We start from the raw sequence: 18,593 nt of genomic DNA, 5'->3' as shown, positions 1-18,593 counted from the left end.
CTGGGGCCCTCAGAAGAATCTGTGATAATAAAGTCAAAAAGTTGCTGACTGCAGGAATTGCTTGGGAGAGTCCTTTTAAATAAGAGAACTAGGTAGGAGCACTCTGCAGGTGCTCCTAATACTTGATCATCCCTCTGTTTGGATGGCCAGAACTTATCCTTCAAGTAGGACTGTGTAATAGCAGATGGTTGAGTTGGTTGTCTTGTTTTGCTGGAAAGGGAGGAAATAAGGAAGAGTTTTATTTTGTGTCTCCAAAAGTGATCTCAAATCCAAGGTCATATTTTATCAAAACAGATATGTGGTACCCCTGAACACATTGTAGGTATCTTTAAAGCATCCACCTTCCTTTGAGGCTGGCAGTGTCAGGTCCCTGAGATACAGCTAGGCACACAGGTTGTGTTGTCCTGTCCTGTGGAGGAACAGTTGGCTGCACCAGCTGTGTTTCAGGGCTTTTTCTTGGAACTGGCCTGAATCTGCTCCTGTGAACTAATTGCTCCCACTTAGTAGGCAGAGCATGTCCTCTGCTGGCATTTCATCTAAAAGGAACCCGTGATGGGCTGTTTCAGATCGCCCTGCCGCATATACCAGAATGCAGTGAGTAGATATGCTTGGAGATGTCTCTAGAATGAATCATTCATATTAGAGCTGTTAGTGGATATAGCTCATAATTGTTGAAATCTTCAGATGTGTCTCTTTGGGAAAGCATTTTGTTTGAATATCCATACGGCAATTCTAAGTCTACACATAGAAAGTCTGAGCTTGAAAATCTTTTCCTGAAGTGGGATGTGTCATACAGGAGGAGACAAGGAATGGCCTTAATTGCTAGAGCTTTGGATTTTTTTGTGTGCACAATTGTCCGCTTAAGTAGTTAATAGTCTGAAAAGCTGTCAGAGTAACTGCATTAAGGAACGTAAATACCGTAAAGCATCAGATGTATTTGGGCATAATTTGCAGTGATTTCAGGCTGCTTATGGCACTGATATTAAATAATAATGTTAAAGTAAAAGTAGAGCAAGTGATATTTTGTTAGCAACACTGTGAAGTATTTTGTTGCATCATCTGTAGATCGTGAAGTTGTGCAGTTCAGCATTCTGGGCACGATAGAAAACTTCAGCGTTTTATCCATCTAGAAACTTTCTGTGCTGACATTTAGTTCAGTATGGATCATCTCCCTGAGCAAGGAGTGCACATGTACCTTACACGACACCGGATGTATCCCTTCAATTAGTGTTTCTGCTCATCTGTAGCTATTTTGAGAGGAAAGATGTGGGCTAGGTAGAAAGAGAGCAACTAGGCAAAAGGGCTGCAGGAAGTGAGAAAAGGAGAAGGGATTCTCCCTTCTCTAATGGGAAAAAGTGCCTCTGTAGTCCCACTGTTCTGGCTCTTCAGAAGCTTTTGAGATGTGGTCTCCTGCTAGCACCAGACCTAGCATTGATTAAGGTAATTTTTTCCTTCCTTTCCTTTCTTGGCTTTCTCCCCCATACCCAGTTCTGGGTTAAAAAACAAACAAACAAATACAACAAACAAAACAACAAAAAACACCAAAACTTTAAAATTCTTTGTGATACAGCCTGGAACTACTGTAAGCAGTAGCACATGGAGTTTTATTTTTCCTACTTTCCTCTCCTCCCAGAGGAAATGTCTGACAGTGGAAGGCACCCTGATTGTCCTCAGAGTGAGTGGTTTCAGAATTTTGACCTATTCTTGAAACAGGATCCTTTTGCTCTGAACAGAGCAAGCAGTGAGGTTAACACAAGTCTGGCTGCCCTGTCCCTTGATGCTGGCCAGGATCTGAGCAGTTGATGGTATCGTACGCCCCCGCATTCAAGCAGATCCATGAGGTGAAGAAAAGCAGTGTTTATTTAACAAAGCTGATTATTTTCTTATGATAGCTAATTGTTATTTTAGACTTATCTCCCCTCATGCTGTGGAACTGCAAATAGATTTAAATACCATATGTGTGTTCATCCCTCATAATGAGAGTTATCCTTCACAGAAGGATTTATGCATAAATCTTTGCAGATACTGAAGTGTTGCCAAATCAACTTAATTACCTTGATGCTTCCAGATCATAAATTTCTTTTTTCTATGCGCTGTACAAATGCCTCCAATATGCAGTCATGGAGTATTTTAGCACTTTTTAACTTATCCAAGTGCTTTAACTGTGCATGCGTGAGGGAAGAGGTAGCATTAGGATTCAGAGCTGATGTCTGTTCTCAGAGTTCAATCATGCTTATTTTCTGGTAGCATTTGAAATGGAGGTTCACATCAAAGACAACCATATTGCTAAGAGCTTAGAAACATGTGGAACATTGCGTGAATACATAAATGCCTGATTTATCCATCTACTGAACAGTTACAGTAACTAGATATGTAACACACGAAAAGTGCCAGGATTACTTCTATTCAAACAGCTGACTTGAAATTAGAAATAGTAAGACAGGAATCCTCATGTCAGATGGTCTAAAAGACAACCAAGTAGCTGGAAACACGTGTTAGCAGAAAAGGTACTTGGGTACGAGACAGGACATCCGCTTGTTGATCTTAATAAGTGTTAATATATTTAATTATAGACTCAGCACTGTGGGACATGTTGCAGCACTTTGGATTCTGATCAAATGCTTTCCTGCATCTCTTGTGTGGTTTTGGCGACACTAGGCCAGACTGTGGCATTCTAGGAGTACCAGTTGGAAAACATGGGATCTGGTAGTTCTGTAAATGCCAACTACAAGTACTCTCTACAGAAGTCTGAAAATGGTGAGTGATTCTTTGAAATGTTACCTTTCCCTGTCTGTTCCTGCACGTGCTGCTGGAAGGTTGTGGTGGGATGTGTTTCTTTTCCAGATTCTCATTTTTCTTGATAGTCCTGAGAGGAGGTTATGTTATGTCTTTCGGACATGTCCTGTGATGAGGAATTTCAGATGTCATGCAGAAGACCCACACTAGGCTTGAGGAAACATCAGCTGTTTAGATAATCAGTGCAAATTTGACCAGAAGGGAAGCAGCAAAAAGCCGTTCTGTTGGAACTAATGTCAGACAAACTAATCAATTTCTGGCTAATGTGTGTGTGTGTTGTAACCTCATGTGCTGTCAAGGTGATAGATGATGATAGCACACTGCTCCTTTTGCTGGACCTCCTGTTTAAAGACTATATTTGTGGTGCAGAACTGATAAACAGCAACATTAGCTCTAGCTATCTGCCTGTATTTCTGCAGTGTCTAATGAAGAAATCATACTCTGCTGGCACTTGCCATGCAGGAGACTTGGCAAGATTATTCTGGGACACAATTGCTTTGGTTATAAATGGTTTCAGAGAAAGAAGACAGTATTTGTTGACAGCTGATTTGTGAACTATAGTGCTAGCATGAACAGCTATAATTGAGTTCAAGTGCTGCCCCTTTGGCATGCTTTTCAGTTTACATGATGAGGTATGATTCAGTTTACTTCCTGGATCCCCATAAAATAGATTGTGATATTTCAAAGGATCTGTTTTTCATTTATACATGTGGAGTCACGACTATCAGTTTCTGCTCGGGATTCACTTGAAGGACACCTGACTCTTGCTGCAGTATTTGGATATCATATCCCCTGTTAGGGGAATGCAACATATTTAGAAGTTACGTATTTTAGAGAGTGATTGTGACTATGGTTTTGTCTGCATACCAGCCAAATTGCTGTAGAGACAGTAAGGCAGCTGGTGTGGAGGCTGTTAAAAAGGAGGCTTGAAGAGGTAGCATTGGGGGAACGCAATCTACAGAAAAAACAGTCAGCCTTTTTTTCATTTCCTCAGAGCCCAGCAGATCAGAAGGCACTTTTTCAGCCCAGGCAAAAACTAACACAAGTTATTCTTGAATTAAGGCTAACCAAATCTTACTTCCTTGTCTATGCCTACACTGTGACTCAGTTCCCCATCTGCACAACAGCAACAGCTTTTTCCTTGCCATGTTTCGCACCTCCTAGCGGTTTTACAGTAGTATAAATTAGAAGGATTCTTACATTCAATATATAAGCCATCAGAATATCTTCAGGTAAAGGCCAAGTAATGTTTCATGCTAAGTACATAAGAGGTTTACATTAATAATACAAGATAATTAATTGAATGTGTTGTCTGTGTCTCTTACCAGAACTTAGAAGCCTTTGGGGCAAAGGTGAGATGTTTCAGTCATTTTTTTCACCCCATGCACCCCATTGCTCTTCCTGCTCTGTTAAACACAGCAGCGCTCTCACAGACCATGTGCCAAGGGAATGCAAGTTTCTGCAGCTGTGCTAGCTGTTGTGTTCTCTTGATTTTGGGGCCAGCCTCTAGGCAGATCAGCTGTCCTTCCCCTAGCAGAAGCTTGATACAAAGAAGCTCTGTCAGGAAATGCTTTAAATGCAGGGCTCTAGATGAGCACAGAAAGGGACACAGAGCCTAATAAAAAGAGATTGCCAAGTAGTAAAAGGCAATGTAACCAGACAATTCAAATGGTGATAAGACCAGCTAAGGTGGATATAAGTGTTCCTAGAGAAGTATAATGTTCTGCTGCAGAATTCAGAGAAGTAAATGGGAAATTGTACCAGCGTACTTTGCTTTAAAGCACACACCACAACTGAAATGATTTTGTAATAAAAACTGCTGGAATTGGATAAATGCAGAGGAATTATGTTTTAAACACCAGGTAGTATGGCCATCGTTTGGAGGGAAGAGCTTGGTGCCAGTGCTGCTGTGGATTGAACCATGAAACCTCTTGGAAACCCCTGGCCTTTCATTCCTTCTGTGTCATTAAGCAGATGAAGAGCTGCTTTCCACTTTCTCTTTATTTTACTCCCAGATAATGAAACATTAACATTTACACTAACACAGATCATTTCCTGAAGTTTGACCAGAAATGCAGAAGCTGAGGTATTTATTTGGCTTAAAGAAAGGGAGATAAAAACCTTCTTTAGTTTTAAGGTTCTGGAAAGGGACTCAGTGTCTTGTTTTATTCTCCAACATTTTGCGTGGTCTCAGTGAAATGCCTGGCTTCCCGAAGCCTAGACTGTAAGGAGGGACATGAAAATGATGACAGTAGACAGAAGGGATTCATCTCTCTGTTGATACTGAAGAATGTATATAGACATGCAGGCAACAGGAAATTGTTAACGTGCTGAAGAGCTGGTCTCTGGGCAGGGTGGGATCACCTCTTGAAATAGAGTGAAAAGACGTGGGTGTTCTGCTATACTTAATGTTTAGGCATCAGAACACCTTTTCTGAAAACTTCCTCCTGGAAGAGAAAGATTTCTCTTCAGTTGTAAGGGTCAGGAAAGAAGCATAGCAGGGTGGTATCTCAGCTGGTGCAGCCACTGAAGCTCAGCAGTTGTTCTGGTTTTGTTCCCTAGCTTTCAAGGCAGCTGTTCTGATCCAAAGGTGGTATCGGCGCTATGTTGCTCGTCTGGAAATGCGCCGACGGTGCACTTGGAGAATCTTTCAATCCATTGAGTATGCCTGTGAGCAGGATCAGATCAAGGTAAGGTGCCAAGGAAAGGAGTACATGGGGAAAATCCTCTCTCCATGAGGATGAGCCAAAGGCAAACTTTTTGTAAGGCAGGAGTAGGCAGCTTCTTCCTGTGTGAGAGTGCAAGACGTAGGATATCATAATTTCTAGGACACTGTAACCTATGGATCAGAAAAAACTTCTTTACAGAAAGGGTTGTTAAGCACTGGAATAGGTTCCCCAGGGAAGTGGTTGAGTCACCATCCCTGAATGTGTTTAAAAACCCTTTGGATGTGGTGCTCAGGGACATGACTTAGTGGAGGGTTGCTAGGGTAGTATGGTTAGGTTGTGGTTGGACTCAATATTAAGGTCTTTTCCAACCTGAGCGATTCTATGATTCTGTAGATGGAGAGAAAAAAACGTTTTCCTGAGTGTCTGCATGAACTGCTTCTGTAAAAGTAGCTAGAGGTGAATGGAGCAGTCTGAGGAGGAAAGAACATCATGTATTAGGGAAGTAGAGTAATCTCCATGCATCAAGAATTTTACAACTTTGTATTAAATGTAGAGAGGGTTGTTATTTGTGGATATGGAATATTATTTGTTTGGGTTTTGGTTTTTATTTAGTAAACTCTGTCTCCTATGGAACTTATTCTCTCTTCCCTCTATGTTCCTGGCCCGCTATTATTAGTCATTCTGGTAGGCAGGGCCCCTTCTCTGAATTCTCTGCCAAGAGGATGCTGGCTTTGCCACTTGTTTCTGGCTGCTGGCTGATAGCCCTGCAAGTGTTTTAGGGTTGAGTTTCCTGCCTCCTTTTTACCTAAAGATTTCCCACCTTGTTGTGTGATATAACCCTAAGAAATGAGCCTTGAAACAAGCCCTAAAGAGCATTAAAAATCATAAGGCCTTTCCTGAGTCTGAATACAAGAGCCAATCTTCATTGGATTGCTTTGTTTAATTTTCTTTAACATTCTCTCTATCGCTGCCTTTCTGCCAAGCAGGGAGAGAGCTTAGGGGGTTTTCTTCCATGTGTATGGCTGAAGGGAAAGCTACTATTATTACTTCGTTATAAGAAAAACAATACAGAACAGGTATAGCTTGATTTGTTGTATGTGCCAGACAACACGAGAAGGGCAAGGATGATACTCGCAAAAAGAAGATGATATTAATTGCCACTCTGCAGAATTTCTAGTGAGCGCTGGGGATATTCCAGAGCGAATGATGATGAGCTTTCTCTCTTCTTGCAGCTTCACAACTTCTTCAGTTACCTCATGGACAACTTCACACCAAGCAGCAGTAAAGAAAGTAAGTTTGTATGTGTCTTTTGGAGATTGGGCACCAGCAGCTCAGAAGGCTGCACCCTGTATTTGTTATCGAGTGCTGTCCTTTGGAAGAGCAAGGCGGGGTGAGAGGGGGCAAGGCATCAGGAAATTGCAGAGTGAATTACATGGAGGCTGTCAGAGCTGTGCAAGGGATGTGGAGCTTCCAACTCCTTAGGAGCTGGAAAGGGGAATAAAACCTCTGTATGTTTTCTAAGAACAGTATTAAAAATCTGCCTTTTTTAAGTGAACCCTGGTAGCCAACGCTTTGCAGAATCCATTTCTGAAGGTACAGAGAAGCTATATCTAGGGAACTGTGCTCCAGAGTATCGACGTTACTTACATTTAGTCTCTCACTGTCTGGGGAAAGAAGTGCTGTTGCAACTAGTACAGTATCTTTCTGAATCTGCAGTGAGCATTACATGTTATTTCCTAGTGCTGAGAACTTGCTAATGAACTTACGTCTGAAATCTGATGGTGACATGTCAGAATTAGCTATTTATATTGATGACCATAACCTGCTGAAGCACTCATTCCTTCCTTTCAAGCTGGCACACTTTTTTCTCATAGCCACCCAATATATCTTAAAGCAAAGCCCTGTCAAGGAAGGGGCGTCTTTTTTTCAGTGTCCGTACAAAACGGCACAATACTGCCCCATTGCTTGAGGTGGGCTGTGACATCTTTTGGCAATGAAAAAAAAAACACACATACTTACACAAATTTGGGACAATGCTGAGCATGTGAGTGGGTGCAGTCTTAGAAAAACAGTGTGATGTGAAACAGTTCATTATACAGTTGTGCTTGTCATTGAAAATACTTCACGTAACCATGGCAACCAGTACCCACGTTTTTGTAGAAACCAGTGTAGCTGCCAGCATTGTTTGATGCATAGCATACTGACTCAACCTTGACCCTGTAGCCCCTTCCTGCAAAATTCTGTGGTGGTATCAGACCGGGAGCTAGCCTCTGCTGCTGCACTAGCCTGAGCAACAGCTTGTCTTCATCAAAATACAAGTATGGTGTATTGAGCCAAATTAACTTTTCCTCATCTCTTTCACTTTAAATAAACAATGAAACCAACCGATCTGCCATCCAGGGGATTTTATCAGTCGCATGTTCATAAGCGGAGAAAGCTTCAAAGAGGCAGAGCTGGAGAAGTACTGCGACTATGAATCCCTGGAGGTGCCAGACTCCTACACTGGACCCCGTCTCTCTTTCCCACTCCTTCCTGACCATGCGACTGCCCTGCTGGAAGCTTTCAAACAAAAACAAGTAAGGATGCTGAAAGGAACCACGCTTTCCCCTTTTGCATACAGAGGTGTGGGGCAGCTGATTTGTGTTTGGACTGCCCAGCAGCTAAGCTAATTTGAACATGAGCAGCTGGCAGGCAGTTAATCCAAGGGGTAGAAATGATCTGGTAGGTATTTTACAGTGCAACTTTTCCTTTCAGAAAATACAGTTCTAACGAACTGCAAAATCTTTGTAGGTATGTGCCAGTAATAACATTTAGCTTCATTTTAATGGGGGAAAAAAACCCCACAGTAGTCCATGTTAAAACATTTTCTCTCTCTTTTTTTTTTTTTTTGGTTGCAATGCTTTTATTTGTAAAAGATGTATAGGATGGTCCAGGTGGAAAGAATTAATAAAAATGGTTTTTGCTGTGCATATTTGATTTATAGGATAAAAGTATACCTGAAATGGGGAAAGAAAAAAGTCTAAAACTGTTTGGTTTTTTTTTCATTTGTTTGTTTGTTTTCTGAAGAAGTCCAGTACCAATTCAGCAATTGTAACAAGAGAAATCCTTGTATAACTGCAGTGTTCTGCTCCCATCCCTCAGATAATGTGCTGAACAGCAAAAAGTGTCAAAGCCTCCCTTACCCAAACAAAATAAGACTTCTAAAAACAAAGTCTCTAAAGCCCATTAAATGCTTTTTCAATGGCCTCCAGCACTCATACTTGTGCAGATCACATGGCAAAACCTGGCTTAATGTGAAGAAAGCAAAGAAAAATGTAGAAAATAGCAGCTTCTTACCTGTGATATCGGTCTGGAATTCCTGCTGCTCCAGGGGATGTTGCTGCCTAGTGGATAGCATCTACCACAGGCTGTGAGGGCTTTTGGATGTTGTTGCCACCTTTGCTGATGCTAAGGTGAAGCTGCTTTTGCCTGGTATTTGTGTTATTTTGTTTGCAAGCTGTGACTGTTGTCACAGTGAAAGTTGCGTGAGTCTCCTATCCAGGCTATTGCAGAGGGCCCTTGGAGCCTTTGCAGACAGCTGTTGCTGTTTGGAAGTCACTGATTTCCTGCTTTAATTCCTTCACTTTTTCCTAGTAGCAGCTCCACGCTCGCTATGTCTTAAACCTTCTGCATGAGACCAGGAAGCACCTCAAGCAATTGCCAAACATCAGTCATGTCTCCACCTGCTATAGTGAGGAGGTCACCGTGTGTGGTATGTCTGAGTGGGAAAGCATTGCACAGTCTTTGGGGAAGAATTCTTGGTGGAAGGATGGAAAATATATGAATTGGTACCATATGACTATGGAACATAAATGCAGTCTGCACGTAAAATGTATGTTGTGTTGAGAGGCAGCTGCAGCTTTCTCTGAACTATCTGGGTTTACCCTACCATGCTGTATTTGATCTGCAGCTTAGACTCTCCTGAACCTTGTAAGCAGCAAGAATCCATTATGGCCTGGTTTCAGCTTGGATTGGAACAGGAATCTTGAACCTTATGCCCAACCTTGAACTTCCTCCAGTATTTTAGTGGTCACTAATTTATAGAGGCAATACTTTATAGGAAATTATTTATTTGTATATTTTTTTCAGTTAAAGGTAACCACATTGTGACTTGTCTTTTTGTGCCTGTTAGGAGACTTGCATGGCCAGCTGGATGACTTGTTCCTCATATTTTATAAGGTAAGCACCTTGTTTGGTGAGGGAGAGGTTGGCCAGACATTGTGAGAGCTATCACATGGGTCATGCTAAGAAGCATTTGCAAGTTGGGCCCTTAAGATCTTATTCCCCAGGTCAATTTAAATGGCTTTACAAAGCTAAAGCTCATTTCTTCACCGACTTTTAAATCTGTGAGAACTGTTGGGACATACACGTACATTTGGGAAGTGCCAGTGAACTTTTTTTTCTTCTTTTTTTTAAGTCCTAATACCAATGGCACCGCCTTCTGACTCCCTGTTTTCACTTTTCAGTGCATTTGCCACTGGGAGCCTAGAGGATAAAAATAAGTTAGGATCTATTCTATAAGGTAACTTGGGGTAGGAATGAGAGGGTATGCAGCTGGTGGAAGGTATATGAGGGTCATAGGGAAACCTCTCTTGTAACATAATACTTGTCTTTACTTTTACAGAATGGCCTTCCTTCTCCTTCCAAGTCCTATGTGTTCAATGGGGACTTTGTAGATAGGGGCAAACAGTCCCTTGAGATCCTCATCATCCTCTTTACCTTCCTCTTGATATATCCAAAAGAGGTTCATCTCAATCGTGGGAACCATGAAGACCACATGGTCAACTTACGGTATGGGTTCCTTGTGGGGCTGATGACAATGTCAAGGGTGTCATTGCAAAATCTTACTCAACTTCTGTTCTGTTCCTGTAGGTATGGTTTCACCAAGGAAGTCATGCAGAAATACAAGGTACGCATGTGTTCATGTCTTCTGCAGCACGTGAGATGTGGACCTTGAAGGCCTGATGCTTCATCTTTTTCTTTCTGCCTTGTTCTTCTAGTTGCATGGGAAGAAAATCTTGAAGATGATTCAGAATGTGTTCTGCTGGCTACCTCTGGCCACCATGATTGATCAGAAAGTCCTTGTTATACATGGGGGTGTCTCTGATACTACTGATCTGGACATGCTTGAGAAAATCCAAAGGAACAAAGTAGGTTTTATTTCCTGAATGTTGCAAGAGAAATCTGTGTTGCTGATTTCTGGTTGGAGAGCTTACACTTACATGTAAGCTGTGTGTATCTTGACTGTCCACAAGAGAAATGTAAAGGATGGTCTTTGAAGTCAAGAAGTGTGTTTGGGTACGGTCTTGGAGGGCGTCAATTTCATTTAATAGGGTGTGTGTAGGAGATATTGGAGGGAAGAAGTGTAATTGACTTCTGGAAGCTGAGAGTATCGTAGCCAGGTAAATGGTGGACAATTACAGTTACATGGGTGTGCTGGTATTGACAGTAATAACACAGCAATGACAGGATCTTGTCATCCCATAGGTCATTAATCTTTTTTTATTTTTTTCTCTTTTTCTGAACACCATATTTCTAGAGGGATTGTGAGATGTCATTTAATTTATCTGTCCCAAATATGCTAGTTGAGAAAATACTACTTCCCTTCTCTAATCTCTAAATATGATGACAAGCACTTGCATTAGTCATTTGTCTTTCCCTCATTTTTCTGTCTTGTTCCAAGTGCAGATTAACTCCATGTAACCTATCTTTTGTGAAATGTCTGAGCAGCGTGAAGTCAATGAAGAAGAGATGAATCTCTATTCAGGCTGTGTTTGTGGCCCCAGCTTTAAGCCAAGAATGGTACATCTGAGCAAGTGGCACTAATAATCTCCTACAATTAATCTCCATTTTGTAGCAGCAAAATTAATTGAAGCTTACTCGCCTCAGTCACTTGACAGATTTTTGCTTGAAGATGTTAGAGCTAGAGATCCAGCTTTCCAAGCCATTTAACTATCTCTGCTTTCTCTCTTCCTCTTACAGTTTATCTCTGTATTGAGAGGGAAGAAAAGAAAAGAGTCAAACAGAAATGTGGAAGTAAAGGAGATAAATGGAGAGAGCCAAGCAGAGCCTGATTCAGCAGGGAATGAGACAATGTCCAGCTTACCCTCACAGCCCCGACCAGCCCAGGCTCCCAGCATGACCAACAGGGTGGAGTTCTCCAGGTGGGTCCGGCAAACAGTGCAGGAGCAAATTGAGTGGTGCCGCAAGTTGGTGGACATCAGCGATTCAGAGGAAGAGGAGCTCACTTGCTCCAGTTTGGTCTCCTTAACAGATTTGGATGGGCCGTGCTGGACTCGGCAAGAGGAGTGGAAGCAGGTGAGTGGTATAAGCTCAGCTCTGCTTTTGGTGACTTCCACAGTTTTGTTCTCTGTTCCTTTGAGGAATCTTGCTATAAAATGTGTGGGTCAATGCACAGACCTCTTTGCAAAGAGATTTTTCCTGCTCTGCAAAGTAGAGTTAAGGAGCAAGTCAGTGCTGAAGTGTCATCAGAGGAGCTAATGGATTTTCTGCTGTTTTTTGACCAACTGCTCTGTTCTCTGCTCACTGGGGACATTATGGTGGATTGTTGTACTATGTCCAACCCATCCTATGACATAAATCACTAGCAAGTGAAGAGGTGTGCATGAGATTCCTGTAGAAGAATGCAGGTTGTGTGACTGGTGCTAGCTGATGTTCTGCCACTGCCTTTCTCCTAGCCCGGCACATCAGCCTCTTCACTGGGTTTTTGGCTGTCTGCACTCCAGCTATAGCTGATGAGTGAACATGTTGTTTGCTGACAAGGGAGTTGTGATCTTGGATACTAAGAACAGACTGATTCTCTGGTTTTATCCAAGCTGTATATTGAGTACGTTGCTTTCAGAGCCTGGGAACTTGATTTCCGCTTTCTGTTGGACCAGAATGTTTCGGAGACTCTTTTGTGTGCCATTGTTCCTCACCACACATTGCAGATGACATTCCGGCATTACACACCTTATCAGCGTAAAGCTGTATATTCAGGTCACGGTTAAAGAGATTAAACTTTAATCTATATAGTGGTCACTGAGTCAGCACTTACAGTAGTGGGGGGTGCTGAACATCCAGACTGCTGTGCAAAGGAGTTTAATACTAAGCCCACTCTTGGTCTGGGGATCTGGTGGGTTACTTGTCCCGGGACATGTTTTGGGCTGCAGGAAGACAGAAGAATCTCCTTGAAATCCAGCAAAGCAAAGGGAAAGCTTGTATCAGGCCCAATTCATGCACCTCTCTCTTCCTCAGGCACTTTTGGTGTGGCTGTAGCTCTGGACTAACAGTATCATCACTTCTGTGGTGGCTCAGGGCTGTGACAGTCTTGCAGAGCAATATGGAGATTCAGCTGTGATTCAGGAAACATCTCTGCACTGTGGTAGCAGCAGCAGTCCCAGCAGGGATGCAGAGGTGGGCTGTATTTGCTTAGTAAATGTCAATGGGTACACATCATTCAGTGAACTGTTCTGATTATTTCAGATTTTAGACATTCTCTGGAGTGACCCCATGCCTCAGGAGGGCTGCAGAGAAAATACGGTGCGAGGTGGTGGCTGCTACTTTGGGCCTGATGTGACGGGGAACATCCTTGAGAAGTACAACCTGCAGTTCCTCATCCGCTCCCATGAATGCAAGCAAGAGGGCTATGAGTTCTGTCACAACCGGAAGGTCGGTGAGGGGGTGGTGGAAGGATGCTTGGGTTTCCGTCCTGCTGTTGTCTCTGCTCTTTATTTCTTCCAGTGTTGTAGGTTGTTGGTTTGGTTCGTTTTGTTTTTTTTTTTTCAAGTATATATAAAATTATTGAGCAGCCATATCAGGAGTTACTGAAGTATGCCTCTAGCTGAGTACTTAGCTTGGGGCAGTCAGAAACAATTTCTCTGCTGGGGAGAACTGTTACATAGGTAAAGCACATTCCTGCCTTGTGAGAAAAGACCTGAATTCATTTGTGCAATTGCCTGCACTTAAAGAGCTGTTTCTGAAAATTAAATACAAAAGAAGTGATAATAAGCTGCTGCTGTAAAGTTTTGCTCTCAGAAGTCTCAGAGTGACTTCAGTGGCCTCAGCTGAACTGCAGTGGAAGGCGGAAATTTGCTGGGAGAGGGCAGAGAAACTGCAGAAGCCCAGCATGTGGCGAAGTCGATGCAAGGCTGGTATCACCCCCGAAGAACCCTCACCTCACTCTTTGCTTTCCATGTGAAAATGTTTCTTTCATCATCTGTTGACTTCAGACAGGATTAATGCACCGTTTTCATGATACCTGTATACGTAAAATAGAGGATGTACATTCTGACTGTAAATACCTTTCTTTAGGTACTGACCATATTTTCAGCCTCAAACTATTATGAGATCGGCAGCAACAGGGGAGCCTATGTGAAGCTGGGGCCAGACCTGGTGCCCCATTTTGTTCAGTACCAAGCAAACAAGACTGCCCACACCCTCACCATGACCCAAAGGCAAGGCTTTTGTTAATAAGAATTCACCAAGTCAAAATTCCCAAAGGGAAAACTTTGGGAGCTTTGAGAAAGTTTGGTTCCAAAGCTGAACTTTCATAGCTTGACGTTCTAAATGATAGCCCTAAGGGAGGTTCACAAGGTACAAGGAGGAAGCAATTGAGGGAGGTCAAAACAGGTCTTTCTGTTATTGGCTGCTGATTTTCCAGCTTTTCTTTCCAATGTCAGTTTAACTTTTGACCCTTCTTGAAGTTCCTTTCTACTTTGTTACTTTACAAAATTGCACAGCTGTTAAAACTATAGGTGTGGACTGGTGTGGTAGAAAAACTGAAACAAAAATACATGAACAGAAACAGGTGAACACCAACTGTGGATGTTTGCTAGGATAGGTTGTTTTTCCCTGGACTTGTACTAATTGCTGACAGCTTATATAGGCAAGGACAGTGGTTTCTATTGCTTTGGCGGGGATTTACTGCATTAGTTGTGGGAAATACTGCTCTAGGTATGCAGTGCCTTGTTATGAACACTGCAGAGAAGCAGTAGCTGTGGAGGGCACTTGTGTGAGGGTGTGAGCAATCCATGGACATGCCAGAGGACTAGGATGTGCAGCTTCCCTTGCACTTCATGGCATGTCCTTAAGATGCTTCTCTCTTTTCTGCATGCTTCAGAATCAGCAGAGTGGAGGAGTCAGCCTTCCGAGCCCTGCGGGAAAAGCTGTTTGCTCACACCTCTGCCCTCATCAGTGCATTCAAGCTGTATGATAAAGACAATACAGGTAAATCTGAGCCACGAGACACTGAGTTAATTCTCTGGTGGGATGAAGTGGAAGAGGTTAAGGTGAGTGCATGTCTGGTTGGCAGTTTCTTCACTGACAGCTGTCAGTGACTATCACAGGCTGTGTCAGACCTTGCCACAGTATTGGTCCCATTTGCTGTTATTCACTCTCTCTTCTGATTTAATGCCTTACTGTTATGAGAGGGTGTTGGAAGAAAAGTGAGAGGTGATGAGCCTAATGTGAAGCAGTTCAAACTTGGTGCAAGGAGAATCCTTTGCAAAAGGAGTACTGAGAAAGCACTGGAAAAATTACCTGGAACACATCTGTCACTTGTCACTTGGCTGAGTGGTTTCTAGAGCCTCTGCAATCCTAAAGTCTAAAATCTCTTTGAAGTTGAAATTGAGGGATTCCTTCTGTGCCAGCTACCGCTGTCAGTCTTAAGGAGAGAGCTGCAAGTTCATAATCCTCAGGCTGCTTTTGCACCAGCCAGAAGAGTCAGCTAAGCTGAGCAGATCTGTCTGTATGTGCCTTGGGGGAAACAGGGACAAAGGCAGTGAGCAGAACAACTTTCCTGTTGGGTATTCCGTCCCAATTGTTCCCAGAAGTCTGTTAGAGCAACTGTTAAACAGGGAGCTTTTTCTACGTTCTTGGGTCACTGAGGAACTACTCATGTAGTTGTGCAGGCCACAAGCTGCAGGAAAGGACTGGATGCAGCCCACAGATTTGCAATGAAATACCCCAAATTCACAGTGTTCAGAGGTTTGCAGCTCCACACCCTAATTTGTTGCAGTAGTTAAAAGCTTGCTGAGGCTGGTGGGAGCAGAAAGCACTTGTACTGTGCAGTAGCTGCTGCAGGCAGATGTCTGTAAAGCTGCGTAAGGCCTTTACATGAACTGAAGTGCTCGCAGGTGCCATGGAGAAATGTCAGCAGTGCAGTAGGCTGTGTACGCATGCTATTGTACGTTTTTTTCTTTGGTGGCAGGGAGAGTATTAAATGCTTTTGCTGTGTTACTGCTCCATGACTCTACTAGCTAGCAGGGCACCTTGAGAGTTTTGTTTGGTGCCAACTGTGTTGCAGTTTGGCATAATAGATCTTCTGGGGTTGGTGTCTGGCCTGACCACATATAGCACCTGAGAGTGACAGTCTTTACATGTTTTCAGCCACTGGTTTCAGTGGTCCCCATGGCTTTTTCCCTACAGGAAAGATCACGCTGAGCAACTGGGCAACAGCAGTGGAGTCAGTCTTGCGCCTGGGATTGCCGTGGCGGATGTTGAGACCACAGCTGGTACGCAGCACAGCAGATGGCATGCTGGAGTACAAGTCCTGGCTTGACGATTTGGCCATGGAGCAGAGGAGCCAAGAGGTAAGGCCTCACCCCCTTCTGTCAAAGCACAGCAGCGCACAAGATCTCAGTGCATTGGGCCAAGTATGACAGGAAAAGCTAGGAGAGTGGATAGTTCCTGTATAATCCAAAAGCATAACGAAGTCAACAAAGCACTTGCATGAATTTGAGTATTCTAGAGGTGCTTGTTCCATTGTAGAAATGGATGATATGTACAAGATAAAAGCCTAGAGCTAGTTTTGAATACAGGTTTTTGAATGGGAAAACTGTATTCCATTCTGTGATTCACAGCCTTCCTGACTGCACTCAGCAGAAACAACTGCAGTAGTTATAGCTTGAGTCCTTTTCTCCTCCGTTGGCTTGGGAAAATGATCCAGTTGGAAGTGACAAGTTGCTGTTGTGCTTTAATTCAGAGTTGCATAGAGGGCTGAGGCATCACAAACTCATTTCATAACATGTCCACAATGCAAAGCGCACTGCTGGCAAACTCCCAAGAGCCATAAACATTTATAATTATGTGAAGATTTGCAGTTAGTGATCAGAGCGGAAATACAGAGCTACTGAAAAGGGTAGAATGAGCATGACAATATGTTGTCTTTTAGCACATCCAGTCGAGCTTGCTGGAAGTTATCTATCGAAACAGATCCAACCTGGAGACCATATTCAGGATCATAGACAGAGATCATTCAGGTAAGGAGGTGTACAAGGTGTGTTGGTCACTGTGTTACATTCCATTCTACTTTTGGTCTTCCTTTAGTATCTACTGAAGCATTCTGATTTAACAGTAAATGGCATGTATCTTCTTCCTTCCTGTATCAGCCTCAAGAGCTTCTATATTATCAGTGCACATGTCCACAAATGAGGCATTTCAAAGGAATTGTGCAGCTGAGGCAGGGAATTAAGATATTTTTTTTTTTTCTGGAGGAGTTCAGCAGAAAAAATGGTTATGAGAGCAATTATAGTAATGCAGTGTCTCTGGATTCTGAGTTATCTGCTCATGAGCAGTTATCTCCAGCAAATCACATTAGGGAAGAGATCAGATAAGTCTTTCTCTTGTTCTCACACATTGTTTTATGTCTCTTTGCCACTTTTATTTTGCATTTTATCCGTTGTTCTCTGTGCTAGGAACTTTTAGCTGCAGAATCTGAAAGTCACTTCCTTGCTTTAGGGTAGCAGGCAGTGAATCTGAGCAGACGCTGGCAAGCCTTGTGCTGAGGCAGCTGTGCCTTTCTGCCTCACAGGTCTCATCTCATTTGAGGAGTTCCACCAAACCTGGAAGCTGTTCAGCTCCCATATGAACATTGAACTCACAGACGATGGCATCAATGACTTAGTTCGCAGCATTGATTTCAATAAAGATGGAAACATTGACTTCAACGAGTTCCTAGAAGCCTTCCGCCTTGTCAAACAGTCCCAGTAGTGAGAACCCAGGGCAGATCATCACATCCATTGCCTTGTCTGCAAAGCCAGTAGGACTGTTTCCTACCTAACTGCAGAGCATGCCCGCAGCTACAAACCAGAGGAAGGCAGAGGAAGGGAAGGCAGGTTCCTGGTGCTCTTCATTGAAGACAGGAACCACCCAGCCAACAGCTGTGATCCATTTGGGGAAGGTAATGATAAAATAGATAAGTTATACCTCAATTATGACTGCATTTTAAAAGGAACTGTGTTACAAATAGAAAACTCTGCTCAAGGGGAGAGGCAAGTTAATTTCTCTCATCAGTGCATGCCACGAAATCTTACAAGTCTATTCAAGTTGAGTAAAACTAAAGTAAAGGTATTTCTTAGAGGCACTGCTTTACTAGGTAGCAATTGCTAGAGCACAGTCTTCCTTAATAATAAACTTTTTTCTAGATGCCTTGTTCAGGGCTGTTCATCATGCCTTCTCTAGATTTTCAGTTCTACTATAAACAGTACTATTTCTGTGACAACATCTATTTCTCTCATTGTTCCTTTGCTTCAGTAAGATATATCTACTAAAAACACGCAGTGGAGCAACACACAAAAAATGAACTACCATCATCTCATATGTACTGAACAGTCTCTCCCACAGGCTCTTAAATCTGCCAAGGGTACCCTTTTGATACTAACTAACTACTCCCCAGCTAAAGCAGTGTTGCTGTATGCTTGAGGTCGTTCAATTTTGAAGCATGATGCAACTGCAGCTTAAAAAGCAGTGGGGGAGCACTTAAATTTTTAAATAAAGTGCAAAGGAAACACAAATTCTCTTTCTCTCATACCTGCAGCAGAATCATTCTAGCAGAGGTACTATGGCCTTTGTAATCAACTTCTTGGGATAATGAAAATTCTGTCTCTAAGGTGAGTTCTAAATGTGCTGTACAACCTTCTCCTTCAGGTAATCACGTATTTTTGTTTCAGTTATTTTCTGTGACTTGAGGACAGAAAAGGTGGTTCTCCAGTGCCTCTACTACCACTCTGCAGTACTTCGTACCAGTGGTGGTACAAGGGTGCAACCCTGTATTTTAGTTTGGGGACTGAAGCTGTTAAGGAGTGCTGT

General features: G+C 42.8%; 1 protein-coding gene across 2 annotated transcripts; it reads left to right on the top strand.

Annotated features, from left to right (window-relative positions):
• Positions 1 to 406: 406 nt before the first annotated feature.
• PPEF2 (protein phosphatase with EF-hand domain 2) lies at positions 407 to 18,545 on the top strand. Of its 2 annotated transcripts, XM_031553042.2 has the most exons (16): positions 408 to 2,757; positions 5,359 to 5,486; positions 6,698 to 6,755; positions 7,866 to 8,041; positions 9,102 to 9,216; positions 9,637 to 9,683; positions 10,129 to 10,295; positions 10,377 to 10,413; positions 10,505 to 10,654; positions 11,487 to 11,822; positions 12,990 to 13,175; positions 13,818 to 13,960; positions 14,626 to 14,732; positions 15,933 to 16,096; positions 16,678 to 16,765; positions 17,317 to 18,545. In XM_031553042.2, exons 1-16 carry the CDS (start codon positions 2,697 to 2,699, stop codon positions 17,493 to 17,495), a joined length of 2,142 nt encoding a protein of 713 aa, XP_031408902.1. In that variant the 5' UTR covers positions 408 to 2,696; the 3' UTR covers positions 17,496 to 18,545. The 2 variants fall into 2 exon arrangements, with proteins under 2 accessions (XP_031408901.1, XP_031408902.1); XM_031553041.2 differs by having other exon boundaries at positions 407 to 2,757; positions 10,129 to 10,413.
• Positions 18,546 to 18,593: the final 48 nt, after the last annotated feature.

The sequence above is a fragment of the Meleagris gallopavo genome, chromosome 4 (assembly GCF_905368555.1).
Source record: "Meleagris gallopavo chromosome 4, MGAL_WU_HG_1.1, whole genome shotgun sequence".
NCBI classification, from domain to species: domain Eukaryota; kingdom Metazoa; phylum Chordata; class Aves; order Galliformes; family Phasianidae; genus Meleagris; species Meleagris gallopavo.
The sequence above is the reverse complement of the archived record's forward strand: the minus strand, read 5'-3'. Positions and strand labels throughout refer to the sequence as shown.

Excerpts from the sequence above, each read along its gene's own strand:
- PPEF2 (XM_031553041.2), top strand. The coding sequence starts at position 2,697 with ATGGGATCTGGTAGTTCTGTAAATGCCAACTACAAGTACTCTCTACAG. Across the intron at positions 9,684-10,128 it reads TGTTCCTCATATTTTATAAG|AATGGCCTTCCTTCTCCTTC; the intron begins GTAAGCACCTTG and ends TTACTTTTACAG. Across the intron at positions 16,766-17,316 it reads CATAGACAGAGATCATTCAG|GTCTCATCTCATTTGAGGAG; the intron begins GTAAGGAGGTGT and ends TCTGCCTCACAG.